Source organism: Callospermophilus lateralis, chromosome 13 (assembly GCF_048772815.1).
Source record: "Callospermophilus lateralis isolate mCalLat2 chromosome 13, mCalLat2.hap1, whole genome shotgun sequence".
Classification (NCBI taxonomy): Eukaryota; Metazoa; Chordata; class Mammalia; order Rodentia; family Sciuridae; genus Callospermophilus; species Callospermophilus lateralis.
In genome coordinates this window covers 30,503,267-30,519,223 of record NC_135317.1, presented here as the reverse complement: position 1 = coordinate 30,519,223, position 15,957 = coordinate 30,503,267, and the positions used below count along the sequence as shown (strand labels likewise).

Sequence of the window (15,957 nt, the reverse complement as noted above, 5' to 3'; positions counted from 1 at the left end):
GTCCATCACCTTAACTCTTATGTGAAAATCTCCTTTTATTAGGTAGCCTCTAAAATAGCGATACCAACTTCAGAAGTATGAGTGTTTTCACTCTTGCTTAATAAAAAGTCTAATATATCTTGATGCAAACTATACATGTATTTTAAAATACAAAAGGGGCTTATTTTGTTGTTGGAGATTTGTAATTACATGTGAAAGAGAAATGAGACCAGATGTTGTATTTTACATAGTATGATCTTCATTCAATATGATAAACCACCCTTCTACATCATGCTAGTAATTAAAGTTCTTAACATTGGGGCTACAGAAAAATGAGCAAACCTTTTGGAATAACTTTTAAAAATAATTTTCTCTCCACTTAATGTTATAATCATAATATTCTGTGAATGTAATATTTGAAGAGGGAAATCATTCTGTAGATATTGTAATGGTGAATTATTTATTTGAGATACACACATAAAATGTGGCCATTTCTACATTTCAGGTTCACCTATGAGATTGCCCCAGTATTTGTGCTATTGGAATATGTCACACTAAAGAAAATGAGAGAAATAATTGGCTGGCCAGGGGGCTCTGGCGATGGGATATTTTCTCCTGGTATATGATATTCCACCTTTTCTTTGTGTTTTTTTTTCTCCTGATATGCCTTGTTATAAACCTAAGAAATTAAATATCTGGTTCATATTTCTGATTAGGTTACATAGGGTCTGTGTTGATCAAAAAAAGGAAATATGGCTAAATGCACAGGACCATTGAACCTGCCTACATGCTAACTACACTCTGTGTTTTAATATTAGTTACTTATGTTCAAAAGAAGCATAAGCAGAGATGATATTACCCAGTACTTCTCCCCACAATCCTAAATTCAAGATGTATGGATAATATGGAACAAAGAAATAAAGATTCTAATAAGGGAATTCACTCTTTGATGCTCTTCTCAGAGTTAGTAAAATAGAAAGGGTAGCCTCCTTCAATAATACCTTCACTGTTCGAGGGTGCATAACAAGGCAGATCTATTCAGTAGAGCATATGTACTGCTATAGTCTTTGAAATAACTAGGAGGGAAGCTGGTTTACATTAATTTCAAGGGGGGCAGACAGTGCTGGGTGAGATCATTTCTTAGAGCTAAAAAAAGGGGGGTGATGATTTCTTCAAGAGGTTTCTCATTCCCTTTCTTCATTATCATGCCATTCAGTCTTTTCCATCTTGCTTTTTGTAACCAGCCACTGCATTCTAAGCTCCAATGTTTACACCTCTCCCAGCCCAGAGAACCAACCTGAAACAAGAAGCCGTGCCCTTGGTTCACAAGTGTGACCTTGGTTGGATACAGAAAAGAAATAGAAAGGCAGTGGGAAGACAGAGTTACTGACCCAGGGAAAAGAAACCTGGTGTGCAGAGTATCACCTAATAGGTGACAGGGTTGGAGGGCATCAGTAGGCTGAGACAGCAGAGGGGAAGAGGCTGAAGCCATGGTGTCCGACATAGCAAAGGCCAAGTTCTGATCTCCCTTCAGCAAATCTGCAAAGGCAAGTGGACGATGAGAGAGAAGGGGGGAGGGGAAGAAAGAAAAAGGGAAAAGAAGAAATGACAGATAAGCAACAGTGGCCTCCCCCAGGCCCAGGCTTAAATTAAACATGTTTGCCTGCAAGTTCAGATCTGCTATTTTATGTTTTTAAGTATATAGCACTTTCTTTTTTTCAGGTGCTAAAGGAAATGTGTTAGTTAAATGGAAAGGAAAATTAGCCTTTTTTTTTTTTTTGAAAAATGTCATTGAATACCAGCTGTGATGAATTTTAAGCTGACTTTTGTTTTATAGGGAGTTTAGTAATTTTCCTTTGGTACTAAGTTTTTACCTTCGCCATCATTGCCTGAAATTGATGCTGAAGGCATTTTTTATGGGGAACTCAGTAGGATTAGGAGATCAACATCATTTCTACCTGGATTTCTCCTTCCCTTACATGTTTGGTTATAAGACTGAGCTGTCCCTGAGACATTCTGAGAGCATCCTCATCTCTATTTTTAATAGCTCCAAGTAGTCGGGAAAGAATAACTGCACCTGTTGACCCTGAAAATTTGACTGACTAATTTGACAGAGGGCCAGGCCTAATTAGCCTGGTTGGTCACAGAACCTGCATGCCCCAGAAAACATACTCAAAGAAAGACTTCTCTTTGACAGTTACACTAGGCTAAGTATGGATTTAGGACTCACCCTTCCATCCTCATAAATAGTGGGGAATTATTAGGAAAAAAAAACTGAAGCTTGATCATATAGTTTCTTCCCTGAAGACTAAAGACCCATATTGCTCTCACTCCAAGATGGAAGTCATAGAGGTCATGCTATAGTGTACCGTGGATATTCTACAGTTGAAGGGGCAGGGTCAACAGAAAAATCAATGGACAAAACATGTTTTTCCTTCTTACAAGACATCACAGAAGAGAGGCAGTTCATAGCATCCTTATTTGCTAATGGATGCTTTACTAAGTAGCATCTAGCCTTGTTCCTGGCGTTCAAAGCATCTTATGATTAAGCAGTAGGGATAGAGAAAATCACCCATTCCTATGTGGCTGTGATCTAAAAGTCCCATTCCTTGGACTAAATGTAAAAAGTTAGGTCTGTGAACTTGCATACAGAACTCAGCTCAGGTGATCTTACACCCCCACCTATAACACCCAGAGGCTTAGGACTCCTAGAAGAAACATGCTTATGTGATCTCTTTGTGAACCAGAGAGAACTGGAATACTCCTTGCTGCTCAGTAGGTTGTAAAGGAAAGAACTAAGGGGGCGGGGGGAAAGAAAGCTTTGCTTAGCTACAACTTTTCCTATCATAGGAGATAAGAGTATATAGAGTTTGTGCATCTGTCTCCTGCCTATTTTGCACACAAGGCTCTATATCCACTCAGGGCTGCAAAGCCTGTAGCTCGAGGATGACTGAGCTACAAAAAGGAGTGGGAATAAAAGCAAGGACATTTCTTGGATAACTGCAGTGCGAAGATCACCTTCTTCATCTACATATTCCCCTTTCTCTTCTCCCTCTCTTCCTCCCCCAAACTCTTTGAGAAGAATGACTAGCCACAGCAGTTCTCAACTGGGAGGCTCCCCCCCACCCCACCCCACCCCCGCCAAGGAACACTTGGCATTGTCTGTAGGCATATTTGGTTGTCAGAACTGGGGATGGGGATGCCGCTGGCACCTGGTGGATAGAGGCCAGGATGATGCTAAATAACCTATATTCCCCAGGACAACCCTCATCACAAAGAATTTTGTAGCACAAAATATCAGCAAGTTCCAGGATTCAGAAACCATGAGATAGACTGAAAATTTCTTTGACAGCTGGCCTCCCTGTCCAGCATCCTACAGTTAGCCTTTTAGACAGGCTTATCTGCTCAGTGTAGGTCTGACCCGGATTCTGCTTGTCCTGTGTCTCTGGGGTCCAGACCTGCCCTCGTTCTGACTGGTAGGAAGCCAGGATTTGGGTGATGACTGCTCCGTCCCAGGTGGCCTGTCTGGGTCAGAGCCCAGGGCTGGTGAGACAAAGGTCACAGCCCTGCATGGGCCATTAACCTGGCATGGAGCCCTCCTGCTCCTCAGCCACCAGGAGAAAAGGCAACTCAAAGCATTCACTTCATGGCTGGGCCTGGGGGTGTCTCCCTTTGGGTGGCGGGGGGCGGGTCACTACCTTCACTCTGCCTGACAGTCTCATGCCTCATGCCAGCAAATTCATTTGCATTCATAACAATCTGTCTATTTCCTGAATGGCAAAACTTTGAAGCTTCCCCACATCCCTGAGGAAAGCTCACTTTTCTTTGCCTGTCAATTGAAATCCTACTTATAAGATACAAACCTCATCTTGTGAAATTCCTGACAGTCTTAGAACAACATAAGAAAAGTAGTTCCATATGGGCTTAACCTTTCTTAGTTGTGTATTTTCCTATAATTATGAAATGAGACTTTGTTAACTAATACTATTATATTTCTACATTGTCTTTAAGAGTAAAGAACTGTTTCGAGAGGTGAATACGTGACTATGATACAGACTTGGATGTTTATCCTGAATTCTCTAAGAAATCAATTTAAAGTCCACATTGTTAACAGCAGCTTATTTGTCTCAAACATAAGTGGCTGTGAATTCACTGGGACCACTGATGCTGTGTTCTATGTAATAAAAAACATCCACAGTACCCTCTTGATACCATCTTTCTGACTAGGTGTTCAGTCAGCTGATCTTATAAATAGTGTACCATCATGGCACTTTGAGCCATTTAACTTTTTTTAAAACTATCTTTTTAGTTGAAAATGGATATAATATCTTTATTTTTATTTATTTTATTTTTATGTGGTGCTGAGGATTGAACCCAGGGCCTCACACATGCAAGGCAAGTGCTCTACCACTGAGCTACAACCCCAGCCCGAGCCATTTAACTTTAATCTTTGACTGACTTGACCAAGGATTTTGGTGCAACAAAGAAATAGCATAGAGGCCCATCATATCTGACCTTTGGGGAAGGTCTGACTCAGCATGAACTGAAATGAAAAGAAATAACTATTCTCAGGCCAAATGTGCCTTTTATGAACCCTCTTGTTAGAGCCTTTGAGTCTGAGGATTCAGTTCAAAGGACAAGCAATAAGGTTCTCTCCTACATCCAAGGAGGACAGTGAAAATAAGGGATGTTGTTTGTGCGTTAAGTGTTGATGGTAACGAATAGAAAAAGTCACTGTGTCTTGCTGTGCCCTGTAGGTGGCGCCATATCTAACATGTATGCCATGCTGATTGCTCGCTTTAAGATGTTCCCAGAAGTCAAGGAGAAAGGAATGGCTGCTGTCCCCAGGCTTATTGCCTTCACGTCGGAGCATGTATGTGTTTCTATTCTTTCCAAGTTGAAGGTTATATTCCATAAAAACCTCAGTTGAAGGAATCACAGTTGAAAATGCATGAATCCCAGAGGTTCTCTTTCTGGAAGATACTTCTTGGGAGAGAATGAGGGGGAGCAAACAGCTGAGTGGTACAATAGAGTGTCCTCCTTGTCTCTAAAATTCAAGAAAAATGTGAAGATATAGAGAATGTTTTTACCTCTGGTTCCCATCCTTCACTTCTCTGTAATGATGTTGTGTGTTGGGGGAAGGGGAGGAGGAGAGAAGGTAGAGTGACTGTGAACTCTTTGGATCATCATCTGTGCTGTGCTCTTATAATTAAAACTCCACAGAACCCTGTTGACACCTCTTTCCGTCAGCTGATTGGATAGATAGTCTATCATCATGGTACCTTGAGCCATTTAATGTTAGTCTTTGGTTGACTTGACCAGAGGTTTTATTATCATGAAAAAAAAAATAGCATAGAGGTCTGTCATTTCTTATCTTTGGACCAGCTCCTTCTTAACCAAGCACAGGCTCCTGCCTATCACCTGGACGCTGGCCAGGCAGAGGCCAAGAACTCTGGTCTTCCTTGTGGAATGTTGTGTCATTGAACTTCACAGTCCTTCCATGGCCTACAAAGAGTTCATGCCATTCTTCCTACATCCACCTTGGCAATGAAAATCGTGGCCTGATCTGGTCACATATCTGATCACATAGCCTGTCAACCATCCAAACCCATCCTTCCCTCCCCCCACCTCTCTCTAACTCCCTCTCTCTCTTTCTTCCTCCTCTTCTGCCTCCTCTATTTCTCTCTCTCTCTCTCTCTCTCTCTCTCTCTCTCTCTCTCTCTCACACACACACACACACACACACACACACACACACACACATGCCAGGGTCAAGCAGAAAACAAGTTTCGAGCCACACTACAGCTGTTCCCCAACTCTCCTGCCACACAGACCCTGCAGTCAACCAGAGCTTCATTCCTTGACAGGTGTCAGATAAGCATTAGCTGCCGAGCAATTCATCAAACTGTCCCTTAATGACCTCTGCCTCAAAGTACCCCAGGGTCTGCAAAACGACTGCCTCAAGAAAGGCCCCAAAGCCCTCGAATAGCTGAGGAAATGGGAAAGAGGGAGGACAGAGAGAGGTCGGCAAGAAGACTAAGGACTTCTGCAAGGAGATGTTGCTGGGGAGAAGCTGGGAGCCATAAGAGCTTCTCTGTAATGATGTTGTGTGTCAGGGGAAGGGGAGGAGGGGTCTCAGATCTACTTCAGACTGTTTCTTCTTTCTATTGCAAGTGGGGTGTGTGTCTGTGTGTTCATATCGGGGAAACAAAAGGAAAGTACAGACTGGTAGCCAGTGGATACAGTTCACTACCATCTCAGTCGCCATGGAATTAATGATTGTTTAATTAATTCCATGATTAATAATTGTTAACAATGAAACTAATGATTGTTTGTTAACAAACTTTCTTGATCATCTTGTTTTCAGTTACATTGGGAGTTTTGTTAATTTTTTAATATACCCTTCTTCAACTCATTAGGGGTCCAATTTAGCAGAAAAAACCACAGCCTGGAATTAGCTAGCATTTTTCCTTTCTATTGCTGCTGAGTCAAATCATCACAAATCTAGTGGCTTAAAACAACACAAATTCATTATCTTATAATTATGGAGGTCAGAAATCTAAAATGGGAAAAGCAGGGCTGTGTTCCTTCTGGAGAGTCTTGGGGAGAATCTAGTTCCTTGCCTGGTCTAGCCTCCAGAGGCTGCCTACATTTCCTGGTCCATGGCCCTTCCTCCAGCTTCCAATTCAGCAGTATATCATCTCTAATTTCAATGTCTGTCTCCCTCCCACCCACTACTCCTTTCATTACTATATCTCTTTCTCTGGCTTTGCCTATCCTGCCTCTCTCTTTCATATACAAAGACCCTTATGATTACATTGGACACATCCCAATATCTTCAGCCTACCTGCATCTGCAAAGTCCCTTTTGCCATTGTAAGGAAACTTATTCACAGGTTTCAGGGATGAGGATGTGGATGCCTTTGGAGGTAGAGGAATCCATTTCTCAGCCAACCACACCTAGTATGACATCAGGAGATAACTTTCATCTCTCAGCTTCTTTAAGAGTTAGAAAAAAGTATCGTGACATAATTTTTATTCTCAATTACTATGTCCTTGAAATGGATCTAGACCCCCCAAATAGCTAAATATCATTATATTTTCAGCTTTTAAAAGTCCCGATGATCTTATGTTAAGCATCTTTTTGTTTTCTAAGCTATTCCAAGCCAAGAAGTGATTGGTCTAGCAATAAGCTGCCTTGGGCTCTCTACCAGGTGTCCCTGATTTCTTCATGAGTTTTTCAGCTTCACATTGATATAAATTGACTTAGCCCCTTCCAGAAAGCTCAGTCTATATAGTCTGAAAATCGTTTTGCTCCACTTTCTTCTCTAGATATTGTAAACATGGGGTCTACTCCTTCATTCCTAAAAGAAAGGAAGACAATTTGGGTATACAACCAACATTTGATTCTTCACCCTCCTTCCTGTACCTCTATCCACGCATATAATTATGAACGATTACTGGAATTATGAACCTTTCCTAAAATCCAATATAGGCTTATTTTATTTTATTTTTTTTTTTCATTTGTGTTGCTGGGGTTCAAACTCAAGTCCTTATGCATGCTAACCAAGTTCTCTATCACTGAGCTACAGCCCCCTAGGCTTATCATTTTTAACAGATAAACTATTTTCCTAATGTAAAACACCTTATATCTGATTACTATTTCACAGTCTCCAAGTACTTCCAATATTATAAACTTGTTTGATTCTCCTAACCTTATGGGACAGGTATTGTTACGAGCATTTTTAAATTGAAGAAGCTGAAGTTAGCCAGGTAGGTCCAGAATTAAATGGGATTTCTCAACTCTCAGATCATTGAAGCCTGTGCCCAGACTACTACTGTAAAAACTAAACTCAAAGATCAGAGTTTCATATACAACAGTCTCATCAGTTGACCTTGATCACTAATCAAATTTCCTCCATGATCTTTTTTCTTAATGTGAAAGTTATAATTTTTATTCCTTCTCCCTACCAAAAGAAATCATCCTCTTTATCTCCTAGGCCTGGACTGTGGGGGGAGGGGCACTTTCAGAGCTCATCTGAAGCGCTTCCATGTCACCTTGAACACTAACCCATAGGTTCTGGACAAATGAGTGCTTACCAGTGAGTCCTTTCCTTAAAAGGCTAGGTTCGGAAGTCACACGATTGCAATCTCTAGTTCCTTTGGGCTCTATATCTCAGGCTTTTATGTTCAATTAATTACTTAGCTTAGCTCCTTCTGGCTTCAGGCCAAAGGCACATATTCCTTTGGCCTTTTCCAATTTTGCAAGAATTTTATTTCCACCTGTCCCAGAAATAGCTCTCTATAGGCTAACAATAGAATATTACCAAGTCTTTTCTCAAATGCCTTTTTTTTTTTAGACTACATGATGTCAGTCCTTGCGTGGTGGAGGAGGGTACTGGAAGGGGAAGGGCTGCTATGTTAATCCAGGGAGGACATGGGAGGCCAGTGGATGAGGAAGGGTTGCTGCAGGTATCTTTCTTCCTGTTCTTTGAGAGGCTTCCAGAACCCAAGACTTTTGGAAAGTCATAGGACAGCCTTAGAAAACATGTCCTTGCCTCAGAGCCAGAGACATAAAAAACTCTATATAAATATTAGGTACCTTTAAAAAATGACCTTGTTTTATAGAACCAAGTAACCAAGCCTCAGAGATGGAGAATGCTTTGCTCCAGGTTTCACAGTCAGTCCGGGGCAGAATCAGACCTACAGCCTCAATTTCCCACTCATCCAACCCAACTACCGGGCTGGATGATCAAATGCCTCATATAGTTGGCTGCTCCAAATTCACTGGTAGCATCTTGTCCCAAATTCCATTATCTCCATGTTGGTTATTCTAGCACTAATATAATTTTTTGATCTATTGAAGCAGGTCAAGTAACTGATCTTTTTTTTTCTATTCTGGGCACTGAATTTATAACTTGGCATGCCTAGAACCATAGAGATGGAAATGATGTTGACAGACTCTGTATCTACTGCACCCAACTAGAAGCTTCAGGAAGGGAAGAGTCATCTCTTTTCTAAGTGACACTTTACTCTCTCTCAGTCACACCACATCAGGGCTACCTACCTCTTTTCTGGCCACCAATTTCGACTAGAACTTCACCTAGCTGATAAGGAGGGCAAGGTGTTAAATTTTTCTGTTTGTTAAGATCCACTGTTTTCTTATAAAACTTGAATAGAACTAACTTAAATAATATAGCCAATAAGACTATTAGGAGAAGTAAATAAATTATTAAGTTGAAATAAGAGCTCATATTTAGCCCAAGACTAAGAAGTCCTAAGACTACTTTCCTCCAAATTACAGAACCACAAAATCTCCCACTGGAAGAGGTCTTACAGATCATTTGATCCTACCCTCATCCTTTGCTGGAATTTTCCTGATTCTTCAACGATAGAAAGGCTTGGCAAAAATTAAGCTGAGAAGTCCTAAATCTTTTCTTGAAAGTAGGTTTAGAGGGAAGTTAAGTTCCCAGCTCCATAATTCACATCTATAGCTCTAAATCCTTTGAAAGCCTAAACCATGAGTATAATTCCACATTCCTCTATTTGCTCATGTGACATAATCTCTTCCAGAGATAGCTTTCATGAAACAGTATATTATCATCTAGGAAAAACGTTCTTCATAATCATAACAGACAATAGGATTTCTTAGGCAAATCACCATAACTAACTCACTCCAGTCTTCACACACCAAACATAGCTTATGTCTACATCTCGCAGAACTGGTCATCAGTATTTTACCCTCGTCCCTCCTGGCCTTGGGCCTCTTCCATGGAGAATTCTCGCAGGTGTTTCAGAAAGATGGTTTTCACATATGACTGAGGGGGTTTCAATTCCAATGGTAGATCTCAAAAGCAACAACAAAACACAAAAGCATTTAAAAAAAAAAAAAAAGTGACCCAGGAAGCTTTGAAAAATACAACTCGCACAATAAAATGTAATTCTCTCCATTAGGCAAAAACTTAGCCTGACAGAATGAACCACAAGTGAAAATGTGAGCTAAGTTTGACACACTGCTCTGCCTTGGCACACCTTCTCACTTCAGAACGCCCATTGCTCCCAGGCTCCATCTAGTTCCATCAAACCGCACTCTCAGAAAAGAACCTGAAAGCCATGGTGAGGTGTAAATGATTAGGAACCAAGTATTGCCTCTCCTGGTGGCATGTCCATTACAATGGATGACAAAGGACTGTGCAGTGAGACATTTTCCTGGTTCCTTTCTTCACCCATTCAGTGCTGCTCTGACTCAGGCACTGTGGAGACATCAATGAACAGCACAGAACCAGTGCCTGGCCTCAGGGAACATGTGTGGTCCTGGGGAAAAGAGGAAAGAGAGAGGGTCTGGAGGGGACAGTCACCTTTCTCAGCGCCCCCAAGGTCACACCAGGTGACTGATTGACTCCTCCTTGCTCCAAGTTCAGGTTAAAAGTGACAGATAGACTTATATTTCTTTAGGTTAGTAGATTAAAGTCCATGAGCTTTGGAGTTGACCAGAAATGGTGACAAGCCCTTCTCTGCCACCTCCCAGGGCATGAATGTGGAATAGTGACTTCATTTCCTCCATTTTTTTTTTTTTTTTTTTTTGGTACTGGAGACTAAACTTGAACTCAGGGGTACTCAACCACTGAGCCACATCCCCAGCCCAATTGTTTTGTATTTTTATTAGAGACAGGCTCTTACTGAGTTGCTTAGCCCCTCACTGTTGCTGAGTCTAGCTTTGAATTCGAGATCCTCATATGTCAGTCTCCCGAGCTGTTGGGATTACAGGCGTGCACCACCGTGTCTGGGAATTTCTTCCTTGTTTGTAAGGTGGGAGTGATGATTCCTAGCTACATAGTTTTGGGGAGGATGAAGTGTGATGATCATATATGCATGGTGCCCAGCTTCGTGAGCACCCCATAGAAAGTAGCCAACATTGTTGTTACAACCAGCCACTCACTGGTGTCCCACAAGGAGATAGAACTGAGCCCATCCAGGTACCAAACTGGAGGCAACAGAGAAAGCAGAGAGCCAGGGACATGTCAGATTATTTCCTTAAATTATGTCCCCAAATACCAGAGCAATACTCAAGACTGAGAGAGTTTAGATTCTCTGTTGTTACTTGTAGAATTTTGAGATTCCCTATGTACTCTATATGACATATATGTATATATTTATATATATTATTTTTTATTTGTTCTAATTAGTCATACATGACAGTAGAATGCATTTTGACATATTGTACACAAATGGAGCACAACTTTCTCTGGCTGAATATAGTGCAGAGTCACACCAATAGTGTAATCATATATGTATATCATACATGTGTATATAGGGTGATGTCTCTCATTTTACTGTCCTTTCCATCCCCACAGCCCCTCCCTTCACTCCCCTCTGCACAATATATTTTGAGAAATAAAGTGAATTGTTTATTTTAAGAAATAAAATCAATTTTGTTTGAAGGTTTCAAAATTCCATTCAGGCTAACTAGTAAAACCTGAGGATTTTTGTCCCATCAGGTAGGAGGATGGGTGACTAAGAAGGGATGGATACATCCTTGTGATCACCCATTGAGTGCTGGGTGACCCATAGGCACCTCACGTACGATATCTACATTTCCCATAACAATTCTGCTGAGAGAAGAATTTGTCATTGTTGCTCAGCAAACAGTAGCTCAGAATCAGAAATTAATTTGTCTAAATAGAACCAGATGCCAAAATCAGGTCACTTTGCCTCATGTTACCTCTTTCCATCATATATTTTCATTCACTCTTCTCAGAATCCCCAGATCAAGGAAATGAATTGTTCATTGAGTGCTTCAAATTCCAGAATGCATGCTCAGTACTAATGTTTGCATTTATGACCAAATATCATCCTTGCATCTATTTCTTTGTTAAAGAGGTTTCCAAACCAGTGTGAAGAGTACACATCATTTCTTTCTTTTAATACATATTTTAATACATCTCACAATTGACTGCAATTGACTGACCTTAAATGAATATTTAGAATGGGTATAAATAAGAAGGGAGCAGCTTCACAGAAATGCCTTTTGAGTCACCAGAATTTCCAAACATATAGCTGAGTGATCTCCTCCTCTCCAATAAAGATAATTAGAAATCAATAAGGTGGTCTCATGGAGTCCAGGCTTCTTTGTTAATCAGATGCCTTGGAAATCAGAATCTCTTTTAGGCCAGTTGATGATCAGGAATAAGAGATGAAGATTCCATTTCCTTCCAATCTTGGGAGGTCTAGGAGGCAAACCAATGGGTATGTGGGAGGGGCATGAAGGGGGAGGAGGACGAGGGGAATACTCTTGGTACAGCAGTCACTGAGCAGGAAAGGCACTCCAAGGCTTGGGGAAGGGCCAGAGAAGCAGATCAGCTCATTCATAGTTTGAGCTTCAAGATCTGCTGTTGGGGATCTCCGATGTGTGATGATCTCACTCACTTCTGCTCATTGTTCCTCCACACTCCAGGGGAGGAGTACTGCACAAAAGGATCAAGTCCAAGGACAATGGATAGAGTGAAGGTAGAACACTTGATGGAATACTATAGAGTTAGGAGCTGATTCCCAGACAGGTGGGTCCATTCTTGAACATTATTTGAAGTCTCTGGGATGACTCTTACTTCACCCCACACAGCTGGTCTAGGTAGAAAGACCCATAGCTGCCTGCTGCTTAGGAAGGACCCCATCTTAAGTCTTCTTGGGTGAGTACCAAGAGACAGTTTTCCAGAAAATTGAATAGCAAGTACAAAGGCAAGAACAAGGGATACAAGCTCATGGAAGACCAGGTTGGCCAGAATCACCAGGTAGGGAGAGCAAATGGAGAGGCGGTGCTTAAAAAGGGGGTTAGGTGAATACTGAATATTGTCTTAATTGTCTTCATGTACTCCCAGCCTAGCAGAAGCTGTACCTGAAGCCTTGTGATCTGCTAGGCGGTGGAACCTAAGTCTCAGTTAAATACTTGGATGACTAATAATGGCTTGAAAGCATTAATGAAGCTTTTCATCTTCTCATCTGAACTCTAATGGAGGAAGAGAAACTGAGATACAAAGATTCTGAGCTGGTTTGTCTCAGAGCTTTCTATCATTCAGCTTACGCTCCCATCATTCCCAAACGGAAGTAAGATGCACTATCCCCATTGAGAGTAAAGGAGCTCATGTTGCACCTACTGGTCATAGGGCTGAATGGAATGGCTGCGGTGGGCCCCTCCTCCAGCCTGAGGTACTCTTGTTCTCTTTCATTCTCTCTCTCTCTCTCTCTCTCTCTCTCTCTCTCTCTCTCACACACACACACACACACACACACACACACACACACACTGGTACTAAAGCTGAAACCCAGGGTACTTTACCACTGAGCTATATCCCCAGCCCTTTTTATTTTTTATTTTTTAATTTTGAGACAGGGGTTTGTTAAATTGCTGAGGCTGTCCTCAAACTTGTGATCCTCCTACCTCAGCCTCCCAAGTTGCTGGGATTACAGGTGTGCACCACTGCACCCAGATATAAGACTCTTGATTGTTGTCTAGTTACGAACAAATTTGTCCGTCTTCCCAGTTTTGTTCAGATGCAACTCAGAGCAATTTATTCTCCAGCCCCACACTGGCACAGCCTTTCAGATTTGAAAGTCACCTATACCACATAGTCTCTAATGCCCTCTGATCTTGATGAAGTATCCTCTCAGTTCTCTTTAGACACCTGTTTCCCAGGCTCCTCGGCTTTTTGGTAGTTGGTTTTTGGATGCTTTTCTCCTCTGGTTCATCTGCAAATGGTTCCATTAAACTTGGTGCCAAGGATTTAAAGATTCCCTGTGTGTCGTCCCACCGGCATGGAGAGACATGCCATTTAAGCTGTCTTCGCCATTTCTTCTTCATAAAGTAGTGTCTCCCCAACCCAGTCAAACTCCCTCCTCTCCATGGGACACCATTTAGCTATTTCTCTACTCCCTTTTCTGGAAAATATAAACAGACTCAATGTTTGGTACCTAATTTTCTTTTTCATGCCTCATCTCACCTTTGTTCCCCATCTTTAAGCGCTCTATTTGGGCATGTGCTTTTCGGTAAATCGGTGGCATTTGGTACAGTGATCAATTATGCTGGCTAATTGCTCCTCATTTAAGAATCCCTATTCTTTCTCACTAAAGACCAGAAAGGAATTCGTCCTCCCATTGACCAGGTGTGCCCAATCTCTTAGCCCCACTGTGACATTTTGCAGTTTAGTGTTCAAGTGCTCATTTAGTGAGGGGCATAATTTGAGGAGCTTGTGTTTGCTCAGGGGGGCAGCTGGCTCCTCTGTTCTGGACCCTTCTGTTTTCCTCTGCACTCCTTCTCTTTGGGGCCAACCAACCTCTGCTAAAAACAAAAGAGAAAGCATTGTTTTTTTGGTGGGGGAGTCATTCATCTTTACAAATTCTGCTCCAATTAAGCTTTTCTCTTTCTCCTATTTCCTAGGTATCTTGGTAACAATCACTCTGAGGTTGTAAAATGAGTCTAATGGCCCTTTCTCATTATTTCTAGCTACACTGGGCTTTTAAAACTCTTCCCTTCAGACTGTCTCCTTTATGGGTTGATGTTATTTGTTGCTGTTGTAAATGCAATTCCTTCCAGCTTATTGAAATACCCCCTAAAAATATGTGTGTTAAGGACTCTTGTGCTGCATATTTAAGAATTCCAATGAGTCAAAAGTGGGCATTTGAAGAAGAGAACAAACGTACTCTCTTCGGGACCATCACTTAAAATTCCAGTCATCAGCCCTTTGGAGATGTAAATTGCGGAAGCAGCTCTCTTCTCTCCTTTGGACAGCTTAATGATCTGTAGTTAATGGTAAGAGGCTGATGGGCAGATGCAGTCCAGCTGGGCTTAGGTTAGCCTTTCCAGCTATCCAAATGGCACAGTGATTACAGCCATTGAGCCACAAAATCCTAATCCAGAGTCAGCAACCCAAAGTGCAAAGATTGGGCGGTTGGGTGTCAGTGTGGCCTGTTCTCCATACAAAACAGTTATCCTGCCCCAACCAGTAACTGATGTCACCTTCCTGAGTCTGCCCCAGACTAGTAGTTGCCCAAACAAAGAGCCCCTCTGAGAACTCGGGGATGAAGAGTGCTGGATTTAGGACTAACTTCTCCTCTTACCTGAGTGCACAAAGTTTTACTGAATGAACTTGGGGGAAAACTGAGTGTTATCTCTTGGTAGCCAAAAAGGTCTGAGGGCTATGCAATACATAATAGCGCCTAGAGGCAGCTGGTATGTAGTTATACCTTTTATGCAAAATTGGCTTGGCATTTATGTGTCCTGGGGTATCAGATCCAGTTACAATTGCCAGCATCTTTTCATCTTTCCCTAAATAAATAAATAAATAAGTGGCTTCAACAACAACAAACAATACCATTGAAAAGTGGATAAAGGAGCCAGCTGGGCCTGGTGGTGCATGCCTGTAATCCCAATGGCTCTGGAGGCTGAGGCAGGAAGATGGCGAGTTCAAAGCCAGCCACAGCAAAAGAGAGGCACTAAGCAACTCAGTGAGTCCCTGTCTCTAAAGAAAATACAAAATAGGCCTGGGGGTGTGGCTCAGTGGTCAAGGGCCCCTGAGTTTAATCTCCAGTACAAAAAAAAAAAAAAAAAGTGGGAAGAGGACTTGAGGACTTGAGTAGACATTTCTCCAAAGGAAATGTACAGACAGCCAATAGGCGTATGAAAAGATGTTCAACATCCCTCGTTAGGAAAAATGCAAATCAAAGTCACAATGAGTGACTGCCTCAGTTCAGTAGGATAACTATTATCAAAAAATAGAAATTCACCAGACACAGTAGCACATTCCTATAGTTCGGCTACTCTGGAGTCTGACGCAGAGCCCAAGGAGTTTGAGATGCACCTGTGCAACACAGCAAGATCCTGCCTCAATAAAATAAAACAAAAAGAAATGACAAATGTTGGTGAGGATGTGGGAATATGGGAGCCTTTGTGTGTTGCTGGTAGAAATGTAAAAGGGTGTAGTAGTTG

The 15,957-nt window shown here is 41.7% G+C and overlaps 1 protein-coding gene across 1 annotated transcript in view; it reads left to right on the top strand.

The window, feature by feature from the left end:
• Window positions 1-15,957, top strand: part of Gad2 (glutamate decarboxylase 2) — a 72,307-nt gene that overhangs the window by 7,423 nt on the left and 48,927 nt on the right. Inside the window, exons 6-7 of the mRNA XM_076831616.1 lie at window positions 485-597; window positions 4,737-4,852. Coding sequence (XP_076687731.1) covers window positions 485-597; window positions 4,737-4,852 — 229 coding nt within the window. The remainder of the gene's footprint in view (window positions 1-484; window positions 598-4,736; window positions 4,853-15,957) is intronic.